Source organism: Cervus elaphus, chromosome 4, assembly GCF_910594005.1.
Source record: "Cervus elaphus chromosome 4, mCerEla1.1, whole genome shotgun sequence".
In the NCBI taxonomy this organism is placed as follows: Eukaryota; Metazoa; Chordata; class Mammalia; order Artiodactyla; family Cervidae; genus Cervus; species Cervus elaphus.
Window position 1 is genome coordinate 26,583,621 of NC_057818.1, and position 20,509 is coordinate 26,604,129.

The window sequence follows — 20,509 nt, forward strand, 5'->3', positions numbered from 1 at the left end:
TCTTTCAGGGCTTGCTACTGAGTTAAGGACCACCCCAGAGGCCCCGAGTTACCAGGGGTGACGCTGGTAGCCATGTGTTTCCCCTGGGCTCACAGCGGGCGAGTGGGTGATGGGAGGGAGGAGATGAGGAAAGTGCAGATGAGGAAAGGAGAGGTAGTGGGGCGGAGGTGGGGAGGCCGGGGCTCTTTGCCGTGTCCTCAACCGCCCACCCCCTGGGCTTGCCTGCTCTTCTCTGTCGCAGGGGAGGTGGGTTCTCCTCTCTGATGCTCTCTGAGGATGGCTTGGCCCCCTCTCAGGGCTTCACTTTCCCCATCTGCACCTGTGAAGTGGGGCTGGCTCGCTCTTTCCGCAGGCTTTTGCTGTATGGACCCCCTACTGTTTGCCAGGTTCCATGCTGACCTCAGGGAACACCTTGATGAACAAGGTCCCCCGGGTGCTGGGGCATTGAGAAGTAAGGGTTAGAGGTCCTTCCTGGCCTCGGAGAACTCCCTCCCAGGCCAGAGGAGACTTTATCAGACCCCAGATGGCGGGACCCTCCGAGTCCTCATGGCTTGCCTGCCTGCCGCCGGCACTCTCCAGTCCTCTGTCCTTTTGTTTTCTGCCCACTTAGGAGCTAGGGCCCCAGCTCAGACCCTAGGACATGTGCCAGCTCCCAGTAGGGAGGCGGCCTCAGCTGATGGGAGGAGAGGAAGCCCTTTGAACCCTAATAGGCCTGGTCCAGCCTCCCAGGCAGGTCCCCGTATGCGGAGCCAGCCCGGTCCCCTCATCACGAGCCGCTCACCCAGAGCCAGGCTCGGTTCCTTGGCAACATCCTGAGGAATCCAGTTGCTGCACACGCTCCCTTCCTCTCCCCTCCCACCGCCTGCCTGCTGCCTGCGGGGGCTGGAGGCGGAGGCGGAGGCAGAGGAGCCCCATTATAAATCGCAGCAGAGCTCAGGCGGCCAGGGGACAAGCGCTGAGCTTCAACAAGGGCCCCTGCCGCCTGCCTGCCGCCCCTGGACCCCCGCCCGCCCCAGCCATGGGTCTTCCGCCTCTCTCGGGGCTGCTCTGCTTGACTGTCCTCTGCCATTTGGTTGCGCTGCTAGCCGGTGAGTGGGGTGGACTCAGGCATGAGCGGGGTAAGGGGAGCCCCGAGCCCCACTTCTCCCCCTCAAGCCTGACATCAGGGCCCCCAGAGCCTTCCCCGGGTAAGGCTGAGATCCCTGGCAGCCCCTTCTTGACATATATGCCGGGTGGGGGAGGTAGGAGCTGGGTGCGGGGCCGGAGGGTGGGGGGGATGCGGCTGGACACCTCTCTGGTCGTGTGGTCTGCCCTCCAGCTGGAAAAATTTACTCTCACCAGAGACTGTCCCTGTCTGGCCCAGTGAGCAAGGTGTTGATCACTTGGCAGAGCAGGGAGGTGGTGTGGGCAGCAGACGAGGCCAGGTGTGGGGGTGCCGGGAGAGTGGGGGTGGTGGGAAGCCTGAGGAGGCTCTCGGTGGGCACGCGGATGGAGCTCTGGCAGACCGTGGGCTCATTTCCCTGTCCGGGGTTAATATGTAACCCTCGGTCCTGACTCCTGTAGTCTCGGCTTGGCCCCAGGCCAGGCCACAGTTGGGACTTTCTCCTGCCCAATTTCAAGGCCTCCCCAGAAGAAGGGGCCCAGGACCAGTGGAGGTCAAGGTCATTGCAGCTCATGAACTGGGCTCATCCCTGTGCCTCTGGTCTAGCCCCCAATCCCTCTGCCCATGTCCGTCCCCTCCCCACCTCCCCCGCTCAGGGTACTGTCTTTCTCTTCCAAAGCACAGTTTAGAAAATGTTTTCACCTCCAGTCACTTGCTTTCTGGAGCCTGGGACCTGGGAGGGCATCGATCCCACCCAACATGAGTGAGATGGAGGCCCAAAGAGGTTGAGAAACTGACCTGAGGATGCACAGCCAGCAAGTAAGACAGGAGGGGGTAAGAGTGGGTGCAGAAGGGAGCGTGGATGCACGCGCCCGCTTCTGTGGATCTCACTGCCTTCAAGAGCTGTTTGAGTCAACCCTATCCTCTGGGAATACCCAGGCCATCTGGCAGGTTGAGGCTCAGAGAGGGCGGGAGGCTGCCTTCGGGCACACAGCCAGTCTGGGAAAATGAGCACCAGTCTCTGGCTTCCAGGACACCTCCACGGAGCGCACTGTCCTCCGAGTCCCTCTGTTTGGGGAAAAGCCACCGGTGGGGCAGAGAGCAGGCGAGTGGAGATGGTGCAGGCCAAGCGCTACCGGCCTTCCTGCTTCCTGGGCTTGAACCCCTGAGCCCTGAGGTGTTCGGGGACAGAGAGGATTGGAAGATGAGGAGTCAGGTGGAGGTTGCTTGGCCATAGCTGTGACCCTGAGTATGGTATTGCCTTCTTTGGTCCCAGCTGCTGCACCTTTAAATATAGCTATTGCCTATATGTGCGTGGTGAGGCTGAGGACACTTGGCAAGTGGGAGAAAGAGGAGGATCGCTTCTACTAAGCTGGGTTGTGGGGGGGGTGTCTTCTCTGCTAGGACGGAGGAGGGATCCTGCATAGGGGGCACTCTGGAAGCTCTATCCAGGAGCCTGAGGCTTCAAAACCATCAGGTGTCCACCCTAATCTTGGCCACTGGTTTTGCTGGGAGATATTCCCATTATTCCGACCTTTCTGAGGCTCCATCTCTCCTGCTGTACAACTGGGCATTTGGCCAGGTTCATCTTGGAAGTTCTTAGTCACCCTGACATGTGTGGCTCAGAGAGACCCCCTGGGAGCCCCTGCAGAACTTAGGGATTGGACCACAAGCCGGAGAGGCCAGGAGGGAGGGGGAGCTGGGGACTTTGTGGCTACCGCCCTGGCTGGTGCAGGGTGGCTGCGTCAGTTCCCAAATGTGGGTTTGCAGGGCTGTGTCAGGCAGGAGGCTCCTCTGCTTTATATAACAAACCTGCAGATACAAGTCAGAACAGAGAATTTTCCTCCCGGAGCACTGACGCATTCACTCCCACTCAAGCTCTGACAAGAAAGAGGGGGAAAAAAAAATGAATTAAGCTGCTGTCGTCTGCCCCCCTGATTAGCAGTAGGGGTGGGTGGGAAAGGCAGAGGAGGCTAAATCGAGAGTGTCAGATCCAGGCCTGGGTCGAATCTAAATTAAAAATTCCTCTATATCCCATTGGTTGGGATTTTACACATACAAAGTGGCTTCCTTGTGCATTTTGTTGATTCATTTGGTCGATAAGCACCTACTATGTGCCAATTACAATTCTAGGTGCTGGGGCCACATCAGTGAATAAAACTGCCAGTGATCCCAGCCCTTCAGGTTGCTGAATATCTACTGGAGAAGACAGATAATACTCAAAATGAATTAATAAAGGATTTGGTCTGTTAGAAGGAAAAAAAATGCTGTGATTTAAAAAAAAATGGGGATCAAAGGGTGGTGTGGAAGGTGTTGAGATTTTATGTAGGGAGTCAGGGGAGAAGGGGGCATTGAGAGAGGCAGGGGAGAGAATCATGTGGGTATCTCTAGGGCAGTGGTCCTCGGTGCCGGAATTGGCCCCCAAGGAGACATTTGGCAATTTCTGGCTGCATTTTCGGTTGTTACAGTTTGGTTGGGAGGTACTCAGACATCTAGTGCATCGAGGCCAAGGGGTGATGCCAAACACCCTACGGTACACAGAACAGCCTGCACATCACGTGGTCCAAAATGTCAGTGGTGTCTGCTGTTGAGAAAACCCTGCTCTAAGGGTCCAGATATTTTAAGAGCTTTATTCTCGTAACCATCGCATGAAGCAGTTATTATCATGTCCATTTTACAGGGAAGGGAAGGGAGGCTCAGAGAACCTGAGTGACTCGTCTTAGACACACAGCTGAGCAATGGCTCAAGCTCTCTCTCTATCACCCAAAAACCCAGAGACCCAGAACCTTCCCATCTTTTCCTGCCTATAACCTTCCGAATAGTCCTTGAGCTCCAGCCTAACGTACACTTCCTCCAAGAAACCTCCTCTGATCACTTGTAGCTGGAGGTGGTCTCTCCTTCATGTAAACCACAGCTTCCCTGAGGTCTGTTCTGGAACATGGTGTTTTTGCTTGGCGTTTAAGGCAGCCTAGAATAGCGAACTGTCTTAGGGGCTGGGAGGAGAACCAGATCTGCCACTAAGCAGCTGTGTGGCCTTGGGCGAGTCATTAAACCTCTCTGATTCTCAGCTTCCACGTCTTTAAAATGAGGATAAAAGTAATCTTTTTGCAGGAATTAATGAGAGCAGATGTGTATGGGCTGAGCGTAGGGTCCAATACACCATAGGTGATCTACTAAGAAAAGTTCTGATACTCTGTGGTTCTGTCTTAACCGTCCATCAGGTTGAGAGACTTCTGAGGCTGACATGGGCCTTCTTCATCCCTCTACTCCTCACAGGGCCTGGCCAGAGGCAGGTCAGCATTTGTTGGTTGACCGAGTGAACATGGTGATCTGATAGCATTTATTGGGAATGAGGTACTCTCTCCAAGCTCAGCATTAGCACCTCTGGGAGAAGGAGTTCAGAGTTAAGGACAAGAGGGCCTGGGTCTTTGTAGATACTCAAAAGTAACTCAAATAGATGTTGGCTGAATCAGGGAGCAGATGGATGGATGAAGGATGTGTGAGTGGGCTGGAGAGAGATGGAGGGATGGGTGGAGGAAGGGGGTGGAGGATGCCTAGGGGACAGACAGGTAGTAGGTAGGTGAGTGGGGCACGGGTAGATTGATGGACTGGAGTGAATAGGGATAGGTGGGAGGTAGACAGGTGGGTGGCAGGGAATGGGTAGCAGATTGACAAGAGGGGGCAGATAAATGGATGGATGGATAGACAGGTAGGGAGGTGGGTGGAGGGGTAAGTAGACTGAGACATTATTTCATTCAATGAATATTTATATCCACCTTATGCTTGATGGTAAGAAACACTGTGACACGGAGACATCAAGGTCCCTGTCCTCCTGCGTTCACACAACAGTTAATAGATGACTGGCTGGTCGAGACGTTATCCCCAATTACAGAAAAGAAAACTTCAGTTCCTAGAAGGAAAGCCCGCTCAGCTAATTACACCACCTTCCCAGGCAAAAGCAAGAACAGAACCTGGCTAAGGCCATCAGGCACCGTGGCAGAGGGCGGGGACTGTGAGACAGGCTGCGTTTGTGGCTCATTAAGCCCTAGAGGGGGGCATAGTGGATGCAGAGTCAGAAGAGGGCACTGAGCTTCGCTAGTTTGTCCCTCCTGCCCACTGGGCAGCCTCCCCCTGGTTCCAGGTCATCAGGGGCACCATTTTTCTGGAATTCCCCCGGAAGTCACCTGCCACTCCAGTCCAGAGGACTGACTCTTGACTCTGCTCAACAGGACCTGGGGAGGCTGCTGCTGAGTCATTCTGAGGTCCCACTCTGGGGAAAGTAGGGTGACAAGGCAGCAGGGCAACTTTCACATCCTGGTTCCTCAGAGAGAAAGGGCAGCTGGTGACTCAGGCGCCAGCTTCGAGGAGCCCCCCTGCCCACCTCTGAGGCTACTAGTGATGCCCTCTGATGGCCTGGGCCCGAACTTGCAAGCCCTGACTCCGCCCCCCCACCCCAATCCCGCCCACAAGGCAGGGGGCGGAGGCAGGGGGCACGATGAGAGAAGGGGCAGCAGACTTTAGAAGGTGTGCATGCATGCTTGTATCTGGGAAGGCGGAGCATATTTAGTTTGTGTGTCTACGTACATTAAGTATTTGTGCAAGAGAGATGTGTGTTTTGCTGGAACCCGGGGATCACCGGGCCCTCCCAAGCTCTGCAGAAATAAAATAAATTTGTTCTCTTGGCTTCACTGCCCTGGAAGTCCTGGCCTCTAGATTTTTGCAAAACCCTCTGAGGTCTTGCTTCGGCTACAAATGACCTTAATTGCTATCAGAAACTCAAGCTCTTCATTTTTTGGCCTGCCCCTCTTGAACTTATACCAAGCAGAGCAAATTTTGCTGGAGATTTTAGGGGAAGGTAGAGGTGCAGTGCAAACCACTTTGAATGTTTATATAAAATACCTGGGTTCTCAACTGTCTGTTGAGTCACCGTCATTCTGTCCTGGGGTTTCTGTCTGGCTCCACGTGGGACCCAGACGTCTTAAGGCCCCACCTATCCCATTCTGCCCCCGCCCCATGCACAACCCCATTTCTATCCCTCCTCCCTACGCCTGCTCCCGCAGCTTGTCCTGGGAATCCAAATGGCCCATTTGGTTCCTCTCAGGAGCTGCTTCCCAACTCCTCCTGGCTCTTTTTATATACAATTAATTTTTTTCTGTATTCACATTTTGGTTGTGCTGGGTCTTCTTTGCTGCACTCTGCTTTCTCTAGTTGAGGCGATCAGGGACTAGTCTCTCGTTGCGGTGCTCAGCCTTCTCATTTCAGTGGCTTCTCTTGTTGCTGAGCACAGGCCTTAGGGCACTCAGACTCAGTAGCTGCGGCTCCCCGGCTGTACCGCATAGGCTCAATAGTTTTACTGCATGGGCTTAGTTGCTCCACAGTATCTGGGATCTTCCCATATCAGGGATTGAACCCCGTGACTCCTGCATTGGCAGGTGGTTTCTTCACCACTGAGCCACCAGGGAAACCCTCATCCTGGCTCTTAATGGCAGAACAAAGGATTGTCTACTTAGCACACTGCTTAGAAGGTGGTTGTCGTTTATTTAAACTTTTTGTTATCTGCTATGTCGGCCTGGTGGCATGTATGCCTTTATGTGTTTTTTTGAGCTGGGCATATATGTGTGTCATTACGGTAGTTGCCGGTGGCCGTGATGTATACAGGGAATACACATGGGATGTGAATGGACAGAGATCTAGGGCTGTCTCAGAGGCTGTGGAAATGGATCAGGCTGAGATGGAGGGATGGGATCCCAATGCGAGGGGGTGAGAGCTGAGCAGATGACTTACTAGAGTAAGAGCCCTGTGGGGGGAGTGGCAGCGTCATGGGTCCAGAAGGGCCAGGAGCCAGGCCTGGCAGGAGAGCCTGCTCCGTCACTTGCTGGCTGTGTAACCTCAGGTAGATCCTTGTCAGTTTCACACTCCTCGCCCCTGGTGAACCCACTCCAGCAACTGAATTTTAAAACTAAACGAGATGTGCCAGGCCATAAGAGCTTTATAAGAATTCATTTTCCTCCATTCTTACAACAACCCTGTGAGGTAGATTCTATTTGCTGTCCCTATTTTACAGGTGGGGAAACTGAGGCCTAGAGAGGTTTGACCTGGGACAGGGGGCTGAGGTCAAGGGTGTGGGGCATTGGTTCTGGCTAGGAGGGTGCAGCTGGGACAAGCTGGCATGGGGCTGGGAAGCCAGATGTCCACGGACAGTCCGGCTGACTGGGGGCCTCTGTGGGGTCAGGACAGCAACACGGTGTGAACAAGTGTAACTTCTCCTGCAACAAAATGATCAAGAAGATTCCCGTGTCTCGTCTAGTCGGCTACCAACGAAATCGGGAGTCCTGCAATGATGGAGCTGTCATGTAGGTACTGCCCTCTCGGCTTCTGCATTCCTTTCAGGCCCCTGGTCTCTGCTAATCCATGTCCACATCCTGTCACCCCAAACTGGGCTCCTGGCCAAGGGCTTTCAGCAAATGTTCCTCTTGCTCCTGACCTGCTGGCCTCCTCGCTGACCTTAATACCTGTGCCCTGGGCAAACGTGAGCCGTGGCTTTCCCGGATGGCCTGGAGAAGCCACCCGGGGTGGCAATTCCTACTGGGCCAAAGGGTGTTTTATGCAGCACTGGAACCTGCTGGGTTTCATGGGAGAGGAAAAGCATGGTGTTCTCAAAGTGCAGGCTCTAGATGCCAGCAGATCTGGTGTGAATTCTGCCTTCACCGCGTACAGTCTGGGTGGCCCTAGTGATCTTATCTACCCTCTGGGCTCTGGCTTCCTTATCTGTTAAAATGGGTAGTTTTGAGGAAAATGAAAGGAGATGGTGAAACTAAAGCTCTTGGCAGTGTTCCTGGAAGCTGCTGACAATAGGAGAGGCCAAGGTTATTATCTCCATTGAACAGATAAGGAAACAGAATTCCTCCCAGAATTGAGACTTCCGGGAGGGGTCAAGCCAAGCCGGTTTCCCCTCTGGGTGTTGGGACTCCTGGCCATCTTGGCCGCTTGCTCCTTTGGGGTCCCTCTTGAGTACTGCCCAGCCGCCCAGCCCTGAGGCCTTTCCTCAGGACTGACCTTTGGGTCCTAAATCAGTCTCAGCCAGACCCTGACTCCTGGCAACAGGAAACAGCCTGTTCGAAGCAGGGGCCCAGCTAAAGAAAATTGTACTTCCTCTCACTGATTACTAAGAGGGCAAGTGCATTACAGCCTGACCTCTCTGCTCACCTGTCAAACCTCACTTCCCCCATGCTACCCGATATGTTTGCTTCTCTTTTGTAGGTGAAGGGGAAGTGGGATGCTCCAGAAAGGGGATGATGGTGCTGGGACAGCACTGCGCCTGTGGGTCCTTCAGGGTCATGCTTGCTTTCTGGACCTCTCTGGCTTCCTAGCATATTGAAGACAGGCACATTTATATTACCCCTCTAAGCCTCAGTTTTCTAATCTGTAAAATGGGGATGTATGTAGTAGCCATCTTGCAGAAAGGGTATGAAGTTTAACCAGGCAAAATTTCCAGCACAGGCCAGGGTGTGGAGCAGGGATCCCAGCCAGCTCCAAGCTGTGGTCTTGGTACACACAGGCTTCAAAGGAAGCTTATGATTTGGATGGAACTCAGGATCCTGGAGAAAGGAATGGCTACCCACTCCAGTATTCTTTGAGCTTCCCTGGTGGCTCAGATGGTAAAGAATCTGCCTGCAACCCAGGAGACCTGGGTTCGATCTCTGGGTTGGGAAGATCCCCTGGAGAAAGGAATGGCAACCCATTCCAGTATCCTTGCCTAGAGAATTCCATGGGCAGAGGATCCTGGCAGGCTACAGTGCATGGGGTCACAAAGAGTCAGACATAACTGAGCAACTAACACTTTCACTCACATTTCACTTTCAGGGTCCCATCAGGGCCACCATATAGAGGGTTGTAGCACCCTAGGGGCCCTTGCAGCCTGAGGATACGCTCTAGGAGAGGAGAGAGGTCCAGAGGGCAGACTTCAACTGAGGGAGAGGAGGAAGAGGAGGTTATGACATTAAGTCTTTTCCACCGCCAAGCTTGCCAGTCACATATCTGGTGGCAGAGAACACCTGGGATATCTCCCAATCGGAAAACTCGCAGCGAAGAGCCCCCATCCTCACGTTCATGACATTATGACTTACATTTTTATTATCTTTCTGGTCAGGAAGATCCCCTGGAGTAGGAAATGGCAACCCACTCCAGTATTCTTGCCTGGAAAATTCCATGGACAGAGGAGCCTGGTGCATATCGGTCCATGGGGTCGCACAGAGTTGGACACGGCTGAGCGACTAAGTTCTCATGCACGCACTCCGAACCAGGCGCTTTACATCCTTTTCATTTCTTACAATGACACAGAAGCAGGTGACCAACTTGTCCTGGTTTGCCAGAATTTTCACAAAAACACCCCTTCAGTTCCAGTTTTTCTGGGATGATTGGTCACCCTGCAAAAGACAGGACTCTCTCCAGTTCTCAAGTGAGAACACAGAAGTTCTGTAAGCTGAGCTGCCCTGGTTAAGAAGCTCACAGCTCACAGCTAGTAAGTGGTGGCGACTTGACTTCCAGCCAAGTCGGCTCACCTGCAGAGATTTTGTGTGATGCTCCTGCTCCACATGGCATCTAAGCATCACTGGCCCCCTTGTCTTCCTTCCTTGCAGCCTGAAGACTGTGAAGGATAAATTACTCTGTGCTGACCCAAAGGAGAAATGGGTCCAGGAAGTCATGAAGATCCTAGACGACAAGGCTGCTATGATTCAAAAGAGTGGCACATTCGAGAGGCAAATCGGTGAGGGTGAGCCCAGGACTACTCTGGGCGCCAGGGAGATGTACTGGTCTGCTGCCTCAGAGGCGAACTTCACAGGCGAAAGCAGTGGTCTGGGGGCAGAGAGTGCCTTGGGGACTTCACCAGGAGTGGCTGGTTCCATGGGGACCAGGTCCTCCTCCACTTCAAAAGCTCCAGATGGCGGGACTCAGAAAACTGAGCTTTTCAACAAGGCTGCCTTCACCACCACCACGTCTTGGCAGAGTTCTGCTGCCGACCAAACTGGGGCAGGCCTCTGGACTGAGGGGAAAGCCTCTGAGGCCCCCTCCACCCTGGTCCCCTCCACCCAGACCCTCCCCACCCCAGTCCCCTCCACCCAGGCCCCCTCCACCCAGACCCTCCCCACCCAGACCCTCCCCACCTGGGTCCCCTCCACCAAGGCCGTCCCCACCCCAGTCCCCTCCACCCAGGCCACCTCCACCCAGGCCGCCTCCACCCAGACCCTCCCCACCCAGACCCTCCCTACCTGGGTCCCCTCCACCCAGGCCCTCCCCTCCCCAGTCCCCTCCACCCAGGCCCCGACTCTTTCCCACACTGTCTTAGAGGACAGCACTGGGCCTGGAAGCCTAACTGTGGGAATCGAGGTACAGGACTCATCAAAGAACTCTCTAGGGTTCAAAGAAATGGGTCCCTCTGCAGCTCACACGGATGCCTTCCTGAGGTCGGCCACTGTGTACGGTGTCTTCGAGGTCACTGTATCCTCTGAAGGGACCCCCAGCATGGATGCACTGGCCTCGGGCAGCTGGGCCCCCAAGACTGAGGAGCTCCCCAAGGCCAAGGAGCCCATTCTCACCACTGCAGGCCCCCAGAGTCTGGGCATCCTCATGACTTCCATCCCCGACTCCCAGGCGGCCACACGAAGGCAAGCTGTAGGGCTGTTGGCCTTCCTTGGTTTCCTCTTCTGCCTGGGGGTGGCCATGTTTGCCTACCAGAAACTGCAGAGCTGCCCCCGCAAGACGATGGGGGATATGGTGGATGGGATCTGCTATGTCCCCCGGAGCTGTGGCAGTAACTCATATGTCCTGGTGCCAGTGTGAGCTCCCCTCCTGCCTGTGTCCATCCAGTCATTCAACTCAGCGGCCCGGGGTCCCCCATCCTCACACTCACCCTCACCCAAGGGCCTGGCCCAAGCTGGGATGATTGGAGCAAGGAGGCGGGGTCATCTGGGTGGGTCTGCTCCCAGCTTCTGGAGGCCACCCTTGACCATTCGTGACCTACTGTGGACAGAGCAGGTGGCCTCCCCAGCTCACTCCAATGTCCCAAGACAAAAAACGCCCCTCTGCTGTTGGCTGATTAGGGGGTCCCTTAGATACCATGCCAGCCCCCGTGAACAATTATTTACTGAATGCCCAGCCCCTTTGACCCACTCCCCCTGTGTTACCGCAGTCATCCCATCTTGAAAACGAGCCTCAGGTCAGGCCTCTCCTGCCCACTCCCTCAGACCTCATCGCGTCTCTTGGTCCCGCTGCGGTCGCCAGCCACCCCGGCCACCTGCGGTGCTAGTTTTCCGTGTCTCCTGTACAGACCCCATGCCCCAGGCGGGGACCTGTCTTTTCTTGCATGAGGTTAGTGTGGTGTTTCCTGGGACTGCTCCCAGCGAAGGTTCTGCCCTTGGGCAGGCATTTTGGGAATGAGAGATGAAGTAATCTGCTGGCTTTGATTCCACCCTCACCACCCCCCACCCTCAACCTCCGCATCTGTGAAGGAACATTGACTATGAATGTGAAGGCTGGGAGTTTAGTCCCAGGCCCTCACCAGTCCATCAAGACATTGATCCCTCGGGTGTCTCATCTGTGAAAGGGAACAGGGATGGTAGATATGTGGCAATAACCTCTATCCCTGTCAGGGATCGCTAGTTGATCCAGAGACCCCTTTCTGCAGACCCTGGGTACAGCTTCTCAACCTTCAGCAGTAGAAATGCTCTCAACCATCGATGAGACAGGCAAGTCCATGAATGCTGTGACCAGGAGGTCCTGCCCCTCCCCGCCCCAGCGACTTGTGACAGCCTACCAGGTCACAAGTGACAGGCTGAAGGAGGAGTGGAGGCCTGCAGGCTCCAAGAAAGGAGCCAGGGAGCAGCTGCAGGCAGTAGCCACACCCCTTCCTCTTCCACTCCTTCATGAGGGACCCAGGTCCAGCATTTTCTCTTTCTTTCCCGTGGCCTGGGTTCCTCTTCCACCTCTCACTCCTTGAAAACACTGTCCTCTGCACTCTGAGTTCTTCCTGCCTCCCCTTCACCTCCACTGCAGGCAGGGCCAGGAATTTCCATGACGTTTTCCATGAGATCAGAATCTACCATGGAAACCTGAGGTTCTCGTGTTTACTTCTGAAAGGAACTCTGTCCTGTGGGGAGGGATGGGCAGGGGAGGGGAAGTTGTGGGCATGACGTCAGAGGTTCCCTTTTAGGCACTGAAGACTTGGGCAGGCCTGGGTGGGGCTGAAGACTCTCTGGACTGGCCAGCACCCCACCATCAGAGCCAGACCTTCAAGTCTCACCCCTCAGGGTCTCTGGTGGCAGCTCCCCACCTCCCTCTGACTGTCTCTGAAGGTGTTCTTTGCAACCCACCAGAGGAGCCTCCCATGGGCTAGGCTCCTCCATGTACAGGTGGCATGCTCCTTTGCAGACAGATGCTGAGAGAGTGTACACGATGCTGAGAGAGTGTACACGTGGCTCTGGTCCACAGAGAGAGGGAAGCCAGCTTTCCCTGTCCGCCTGGTCCTCCTCCACGCCCGTGAGGGCCTGGCTCAGTTTGGGGGCACTCTGACCACTCAGAGAGGAGGACAGCAGATCCGAATGCACTTTTTTGGTTCTTCTTGATGGGGAGCCTTCAAGGGATGGGGCCCCTGTGATGGGGTTCCCACCGTGATAAAGCGGCTGGGGACAGCGGGTCCCCCTTCCACAGACTTTGTGAGGTCCTCTGGAGAAGGACAGGGACAAAGACAATTTGGGGAGGGCTTTGGAAGGAGTTGGTTGATCCTTTTGTTTTTCCAACCCTATTGCCAATGTCTGTACCATTTTGTATTTTACTAATAAATTTAAAAAGTCTTGTGGGTCCAATATAGTTGTTTTTCCTGGGTCAGACTCAGCAACCGGGGCCTCTGGGAAGATGGAACAAAGGAGGAGCCAAGACTCTCTGGGGAAGTGGGACTTCTCCGGTGGACCAGTGGATATGACTCTGTGCTTCCACTGCAGAGGACACCGGTTCGATCCCTGGCCCCGGGGTCCCACATGCTGCAGGGCAGTGTGGCCAAAACAAACAAAAGACTCTCTGGGGAAGCACTGGAGACCCCTGGGGCAGAGGAGCAGCAGGAGAAGGGGTCCTGGGAACAGGGGTGAGGACGGCTGAGCCTCCAGCCTAGCTCTGCTCTGCCCAGATATGTGACATTGGGCATGCATAAAATCAGGTGAGACTTCACTCTACACCTGAAACTAACACAACATTGTTAATAACTATACTCCACTATAAGAAATTTAAAAAATTTTAAAAGATTTTTAAAAACTAGGTGAGAGATTTCCAGCAGCTTCCATCCGTGGCAGGAATTAGATTCCTTTATGAAGTCCCCCACCCTGCTCCCTCCCTCTGCCCAGGTCTAATAAACCACCATCTTGAGTGCCTTGGTATCACCATTAGGGATCTAGTGACCCATGGGAGCAAACTGGGCCACATTTTCCTCTTTACAGCCTCAACTCACTGCTGGTCCAGATAAAGATCAAAGAGGGATTACTTCTCAAGGGACTTGGGTACTCAGAGGTGTGACTCAAGTATGCACCGCCAGTGCCCAAGGTGGCATAATCAGGTGCTCTGTACAGCTGTGTAGACTGGAAACTGTGCAACGTGCTAAAGGCCAAGTCCAGCTTATTATACTGTATTGCATCAATCCTGAATATTCATTGGAAGGACTGACGCTGAAGTTGAAGCTCCAATACTTTGGTCACCTGGTGTGAAGAACTGACTCATTTGAAAAGACCCTGATGCTGGGAAAGATTGAAGGCAGGAGGAGAAGGAGAACAAGATGGTTGGATGGCATCACTGACTCAGTGGACATGAGTTTGGGCAAACTCCAGGAGATAGTGAAGGACAGGGAAGCCTGGCACGCTGCAGTCCATGGGGTCTCAAAGATTTGGACATGACTGAGCGAATGAACAAATAATTGCACGGATTCTTAGATACACATTTCTTTTTTCATGTTGTAATACCTTTGGAATCGAGATGTATCTTACAATCAATGACTTGTCACAGTTTGACAGGTCTTTTGTTCTCTACTAGTTGTTTATTAAATATCAGAATGTTTTGCATTAGAGGCATTTTAGATTTGATGTCTACATGGTATTTTTTTTTAATTAGAGGCAACACTTAAGAATCAGGAAATTACGCACACCAGCCCACTTTTCTAGGTTCTCTTAAGTGATTCAGAAGGTCTAACCCCCACTGTGTGGTGTCATCCCCAAGATGATGGTGGGTAGGACCTGAGCCGTGGTTGCCCCTTGAGATGGAGCAGACCAGGGTGACAATCCTGAGTTCTCTACCACCCTTTCTACTTCTTGGTGCTCCGGATTCCAGTGGCCATGTCAATTGCCATTTCTCATCACCCTCCTCTTGTTTTTCTCATAGAGAGGATATTTTTCTCTGAGCCCAAGTCTTCATCAAAAGTGGGACCAGGAAAGACAGCATATGATGGGCCCTTAATTTTTCTTACATGCAGCTTCCCTCATTTCACCACCTGCCGAGCCCCATAGACATTTGGGTTTGAAGTTCTTGCAAGAATCTGAGATTGCTGCCTCACCACTCAGCTTGTTGGATCTTACTTCCCAGTCCAGGGCTAGGACCCATGCCCCCTGCAGTGGGAGCCCCTAGTCCTAACTATTGGACTACTAGGGAAGCCCCTGCAAATTCTAGTGCTGCCCTTAGCACACACAATAGCTTTCCTGTTCCACCCCAAGTCCAGTCCCTCCTGCTTTTGCCCATTCCCACCCCCAGGAAGGAGCTGGAGGCAAAGTCATATCCCCTCAACACCTGAACACCACCCTTTCAGCAACATGCAACATCAGCAGTGGCTTTGAAATGAAAATATTTGTCCCTGATTTTTCATCACATTCTCAGATAAGGTTAAGCTCTCCATGTTCCAGAAGAGAATGGAGAACAAAAGAAATTTTTATTATCCTTTAGTCCAGATCAACTCCCTAGGGATTTTGGGTTTGATTTTTCTCTTTCAGTTGTGGAGCTCAACTTTAGCTGAAGTGATTCCCCACAATTAGCGCAGAGTTTGATGGAGACTTGAAAGTGGAAGTGAAAGTCACTCAGTCGGGTCTGACTCTGCCACTCCATGGACTATGCAGTCCATGGAATTCTCGAGGTCAGAATACTGGAGTTGGTAGCCGTTCCCTTCTCCAGGGGATCTTCCCAACTCAGGGATTAAACCCAGGTCTCCTGCACTGCAGGCAGATTCTTTACCATTTGAGCCACCTGAGGCCTCTGAAAATTTTGATAGAGTGATCAGGGTTCTAAGATATAATATATTATTACTAATAATATAATATTATTATTTATATTATTATCACTCTTGTTCAGTCGATAAGTCGTATCCAACTCTTTGTGACCCCATGGACTGCAGCATGCCAGGCTCCTCTGTCCTCCACTATCTCCTGGTGTTTGCTCAAATTCAGGTCCACTGAGTCTGTGATGCTATCTAACCATCTCATCCTCTGTCACCCCCTTCTGCTCTCAATCTTTCCCAGCATCAGGGTCTTTCCAATGAGTTGGTTCTTCACATCATGTGGCCAAAGTACTAGAGCTTCAGCATCAGTCCTTCCAATGAATATTATTATGTTATAATATTATTATAATATCACATTATAATAATAGTAATATAATTATTGTTATTAAAATAGTCATTGTTTATTTCATGTTTACCACATGCCGAGCAATATACTAAATTCTTTACGTACAAGGGCTTCCACTTGCAGATGATGAGAGTAAGGTTTTCAAAGTCCACGGGACTTGCCTAAGGTCAAACAGACTGTAAGCAGCAGAGCTGGAACCTGAAGCCTTTCTCTAGGACTTGAATCTTAACCACCATTTCTGAAACTGTGAGCCACAGATTGTCAAAAGTAGAGACTCCCGAGCCCCACTTCAGTCCTGCTGAATTCATGGGTGGGAGAGCTGAGAGTCTGCACTTTCAAGCCGTTGCCTCTTTCCTCCCTCCTTCCTCTCCTCTCTTTCCCTCTCTGCCTTGCCCTGCCTTCCAAACTAGGGGATTTGGCGCCTAGCCAGAGTTTTAGAGCACCAGGCCAGTATACTTCCACCCCACCTAGGCTTGCAGGGTCCTTTGGGCGACAGCTACCTGCAGCCCTCTCACTCTCTGCCCTTTGCTGTTATTCCCCTTTGCCTCTCTTGTGTCCTCTGTACATTCCCCAAAAGGGTGAGGCCCGGCAGAAAAACACAAATGAATGGTTGGGAATTTCCAGTGTGAGGCTGCATAGTATGCGCCTGGGAGCCATGAAGTGTTTGTGTGTGTGTGTGTATACACATGCCCTGCTGCTCCTGTGTACTGGGATTAAAGAAGAGATCTAGTGCCAGGCTGCCTTTCCCCAGATGATCGTAAACTTCAGTTGCCAGACCCACGCAGGATCTCATCAACCTCACCAAATTGGCTGGAGGTACTGGTACCTCTGAACCTAGGAGGATTCCAGAGCAGGGCACCTGTGGAAAGAGATGCCTCTCTCTTACCTTCAAGGGATCTTTTGTCCCCAGGGGACAGAATAGAATTATTTCTAATGAGCATCTTGCTATTTAGCAATATAGAAGCGGAATGTAACATGGTGATCTTTGGCTGTGTGATTTTAGGAAAGTTGCTTAATCTTTCCAGGCTTTTGGTTCTACTTTGGTAAAGTAGAATTCAAGATCAAAGAGTTTGAAATGTCTTTTTCCCACTCATTTTTGCTATTGGTTACCCAAATAAGACTATGGAATTATAGGAGATTATATACATATATATATATATATATATGTATATATATATCAGTCTTCTTGGTTTTCAGTAAAAGAAGATAAAGACATGATATAGTGTCAGCAAGCAGATAAAAATAATTTATGACTTGCATAATTTTTTCCCTAAGCTAATGGATACTGTTCAAGTTGGTGGAACTTTTTTTCCTTCTAAATTGCTTTTGAACTTGGCAAGGTCAAAACACTGGTATCCTAACTAATTAGAGCCAGACTAGCAAGATGTCTGAATCTGAGACTTGGACAGAAAGACAGCTAGTTTCGACATCAATTTCTCCGAGCATTTCTGGCTTGCTGCCCCTAAGCACTCCAGAGGGCCACTCTTCTTGCTCCCTTGGGGTTGGTGAGGTGCCAAACAATCAGTTCTGAGCTGGCAGTGGGAGCAAAGTTTGTCAAACCAGATTCAAACATTTAATTATCGGTGAGAAAACCCTTGAGAACTTTTAGTTCCTGGAGCCCAGAACTTGGTGATATTCCAGAGGATGACTGACTGGACCATTACCCTGGGTCCCAGAGTGAGGGTGACTCAGAACCTCCAGCCACAGAAAGAGCCCCAGCAGCCCCATGTGGAAGAAACGATACTCGCGGTTTTAAATCACAGAGTTTGAGGCTATTTGTCATTGCAGCATAACCTAGCCTATCCTGATTGATGTGGCAGTCAGGAAGAAGAAATATATTACTTGCACTAAGCAGGAATGACTTGTCAGTTACCTGCATGATACTGCTGAAAACTTGAAACATTCCCTTAACTGGGGTAAACAGGCTTTCCAAGATCAAACTTACCCCTCTATCCTTGGCTCTGTTTGCAGATGAGATGAAGGCCACCCTTAGCCTACCAGCTATTAATGGATTTAATCTGGAATTCTTACTGAGTGGAGGTGGAAAGAAGAAGGGTTTTGTAGTTCCTGTGAAATACACTGATGCTGAGGAGTTCTAACGACCCAGATATGCTGGTGATCCTTGCAGCAGACAAGGAAGTAAATGTGGAGAAGAATATTAAAATGATTGAGCACCAACTGTTTGCCAGATGATCTAGACTAACCAGTCTCTAACATAGCTCCTAAACCCAGAAGTCCAACCAGGGTAATCTTGGCCTCTTGGCACAGAAATCTGGCACAGTTCTAGGGACTGACAAGTTCATTTCGGTGTTTTTGTTTTCCTGGAGCATTTCAACCATCCTGCTGGCTCCAGTTCATTTTCCTTGATGTTGATTTCCCCATCCTCATTATAACCCTCACGTGACCGGGCTAATTTCTGTAAGCTCCGTGAGAGCAGGCATTTGTGTGTGTTGGTCTCTGCTCCAGTGACCACCACCCACCACAGGTCCTGGAAGGAGTGAAAGAGGGGCCCAGCCAGGGCCCACAGCCATCTGTGCCCACTGGCACTCTCTGACCTGCCGCCCATGCCACACCCCTTCTGATTTATGGAGGCCCACCCATCCATGGGTGGTGGGGGAGAGGTACATTTCAAGGCCTTTCCTGGTGAAAATATTTAATTGTCTCCAAGTGATGTCAGAGACTGAAAGTGGCCTTCTGTGAAGATGTGATCACCCCAAAAGCCCTCTGAACCTCCTCCACCACATCCTCATCAATAAATTGCTCCTCAGGCCCAACAAGGACCCCCAGGAAGCCTGGACTGGGTCAAGGCTCTGATTGTCACGCAGACCCACAGAGGAGTGACCAGGGGAATCTAGCAGCGCTGGGATCTCAAGCGTCTCACTGTGGAGGCTTCCGCCTGCCTGGACATTTGCCAGGGTCTTCCCTTCTCCTCCACCCCTGGTTCTCACTGTACCTGTGCAGCCTGTTTCCTGTTTTTGTAAATCATCACGACTACCATTAGCCTGACAGAGTTGGAATTCCATCTGCATGAACACTGAGATATTCAGTAGGCAGCCCCAGGTCCTCTTTCCAGGATTAGAAGGATTAGAAGCAGGATTAGAAGTCAGGATTAGAAGCAGTGGGGCTCCCGAGTAGGGTGGGGAGCATGGGAAAGAGGAGGAGTTTGTTTATTGCTGGAGACACTGGCCCCCTCATTGGGAGGTTCACCATCCCTGTCACACACCACTGTGAGTCTTTGAATAAATTTTCTCATTTAATCCCTGTCCCAGCCCTAAGAGGAGGTCCATAGAAATCCCATTTTCTAGATGGTAGTGCTGAGGCCCAGACTGATTAAGGGCACTTACCTTGACCAACCTGTCAGACAGTCCAACTTCAAAGACACTACTCTTCTTTTTGTCAATTGTAGCATAGTCATTGTACAGAACAGCATACAATGGTAAAAGCAAAGAAATACATTGGTACCTGTCCACACACATGACTCTCAAGTTCAACACTGCAAAATGTGAAAGCATAGGTACCATATGACAGTATTAATATGAAGCATAAAAACATGCATAAACAGTGATATATATGATTTAGGGACACACACATATTAGTAAAATAGGAAGAAATGCATGAGACTAGTGGGTGCCCCATCCAGGGTCCTCTAGTCCATAGAGGAAGGGATTAGAAAAGGTGCATGGGGCTTCCCTGAGCAGGAATATTGACTCTCAATGGGCACATGGAAATGGTTAACTGTGCTGGTGTCCCACCCGGAGCCCCACTCACTTTGGCTACTTTCACTTCTCACTCTCACTTTAGAGCCTTTCTGGGGCCAGGAAGAAGCTCCCTGGAGGAGTCACAGCTTCTCTGGGCTTCTGTCCCTTCCCTGCTCTCATTCCCATGCTCTTCCCCATCTACCCTGGAAGCAGATCCTTAACGAGCCCAACCTCAGACAGTGAAGAGAACCAGTCACCCCACTGCCCAGCCTGCAGCCTGGGAGGGGAGGACGGGGATGAGGAGGGGCTGGCTGGAGGAGCAGAGGTTGGACAGGCTGAGAGAGGCTTCAAGGAGCGGATGTGGGAGTGGGTGGGACAGACGCCCAGCTCCCTAAGGACACCTACACTTTCAGTGTGATCCCAATAAAAATGCCAAATTATTTTTGGAGTTAGAGTGGATAGTTTTAATTTAAAAAAATTGAGACTGGAGTGTTGAAGGAAGGGAGACAAGGCAGGAAGGAGGGGGGATGCTGAGGCAAGTGGGGTCGAGGGGAAAGCCCCATGTGTGGCAGGACAAGCCACAACCCATCTGGCCAGGCCTGGAGTGCTGCGGAGTGCTGGCTTCTCTCTAGAAAGGGAACAGGGCCCCCTCCTCTGGGCCCATACTTCCCAGGTCTGCGTCCTGCTCGGATGTGGCCACAGCTGCTATGAACCCTCCGCCCCCACTGGGGAAGCCATAATCCATGTAGGCCTGTGCCACATGTCATACGACCCAGTGCTGCCGGCCTTGTCCCTGCTGGCTTGTCCTCGGTGGCTGAGACTGGTCAGGAATGTGGGGAAACCCTTAGCCTTTCAAAGAGGCCAGGTTCACCAGGCTCCTTAGACAGGGCGCCATATTCTCTTTCCAGGATGCTGGGTTCTGAGAGCTGACCCTGGTGCTGAACAAACTTGGGAGCGAAGGACCCTGCCAGGCAGGCTGCCAGGCTCAGAGCAGGCTGCCGCAGACTTCTGACATCCAAACGAAAGATCTGTCTTTGCTCCTGAGGGCTAAGTGCCTTGGACTG

The 20,509-nt window shown here is 52.0% G+C and overlaps 1 protein-coding gene across 3 annotated transcripts; it reads left to right on the forward strand.

The window, feature by feature from the left end:
* The first annotated feature begins 821 nt into the window (after positions 1–821).
* On the forward strand, positions 822–12,963 carry CX3CL1 (C-X3-C motif chemokine ligand 1). 3 transcript variants are annotated; one of them, XM_043898556.1, is made up of 3 exons: positions 822–1,088; positions 7,335–7,459; positions 9,742–12,963. In XM_043898556.1, the coding sequence occupies exons 2-3, from the start codon at positions 7,440–7,442 to the stop codon at positions 10,940–10,942; spliced, it is 1,221 nt and encodes a 406-aa protein (XP_043754491.1). In that variant the 5' UTR covers positions 822–1,088; positions 7,335–7,439; the 3' UTR covers positions 10,943–12,963. The 3 variants fall into 3 exon arrangements, with proteins under 3 accessions (XP_043754491.1, XP_043754492.1, XP_043754489.1); XM_043898554.1 differs by having other exon boundaries at positions 824–1,088; positions 7,335–7,455; XM_043898557.1 differs by lacking the exon at positions 7,335–7,459.
* The last annotated feature ends 7,546 nt before the right edge of the window (positions 12,964–20,509 follow it).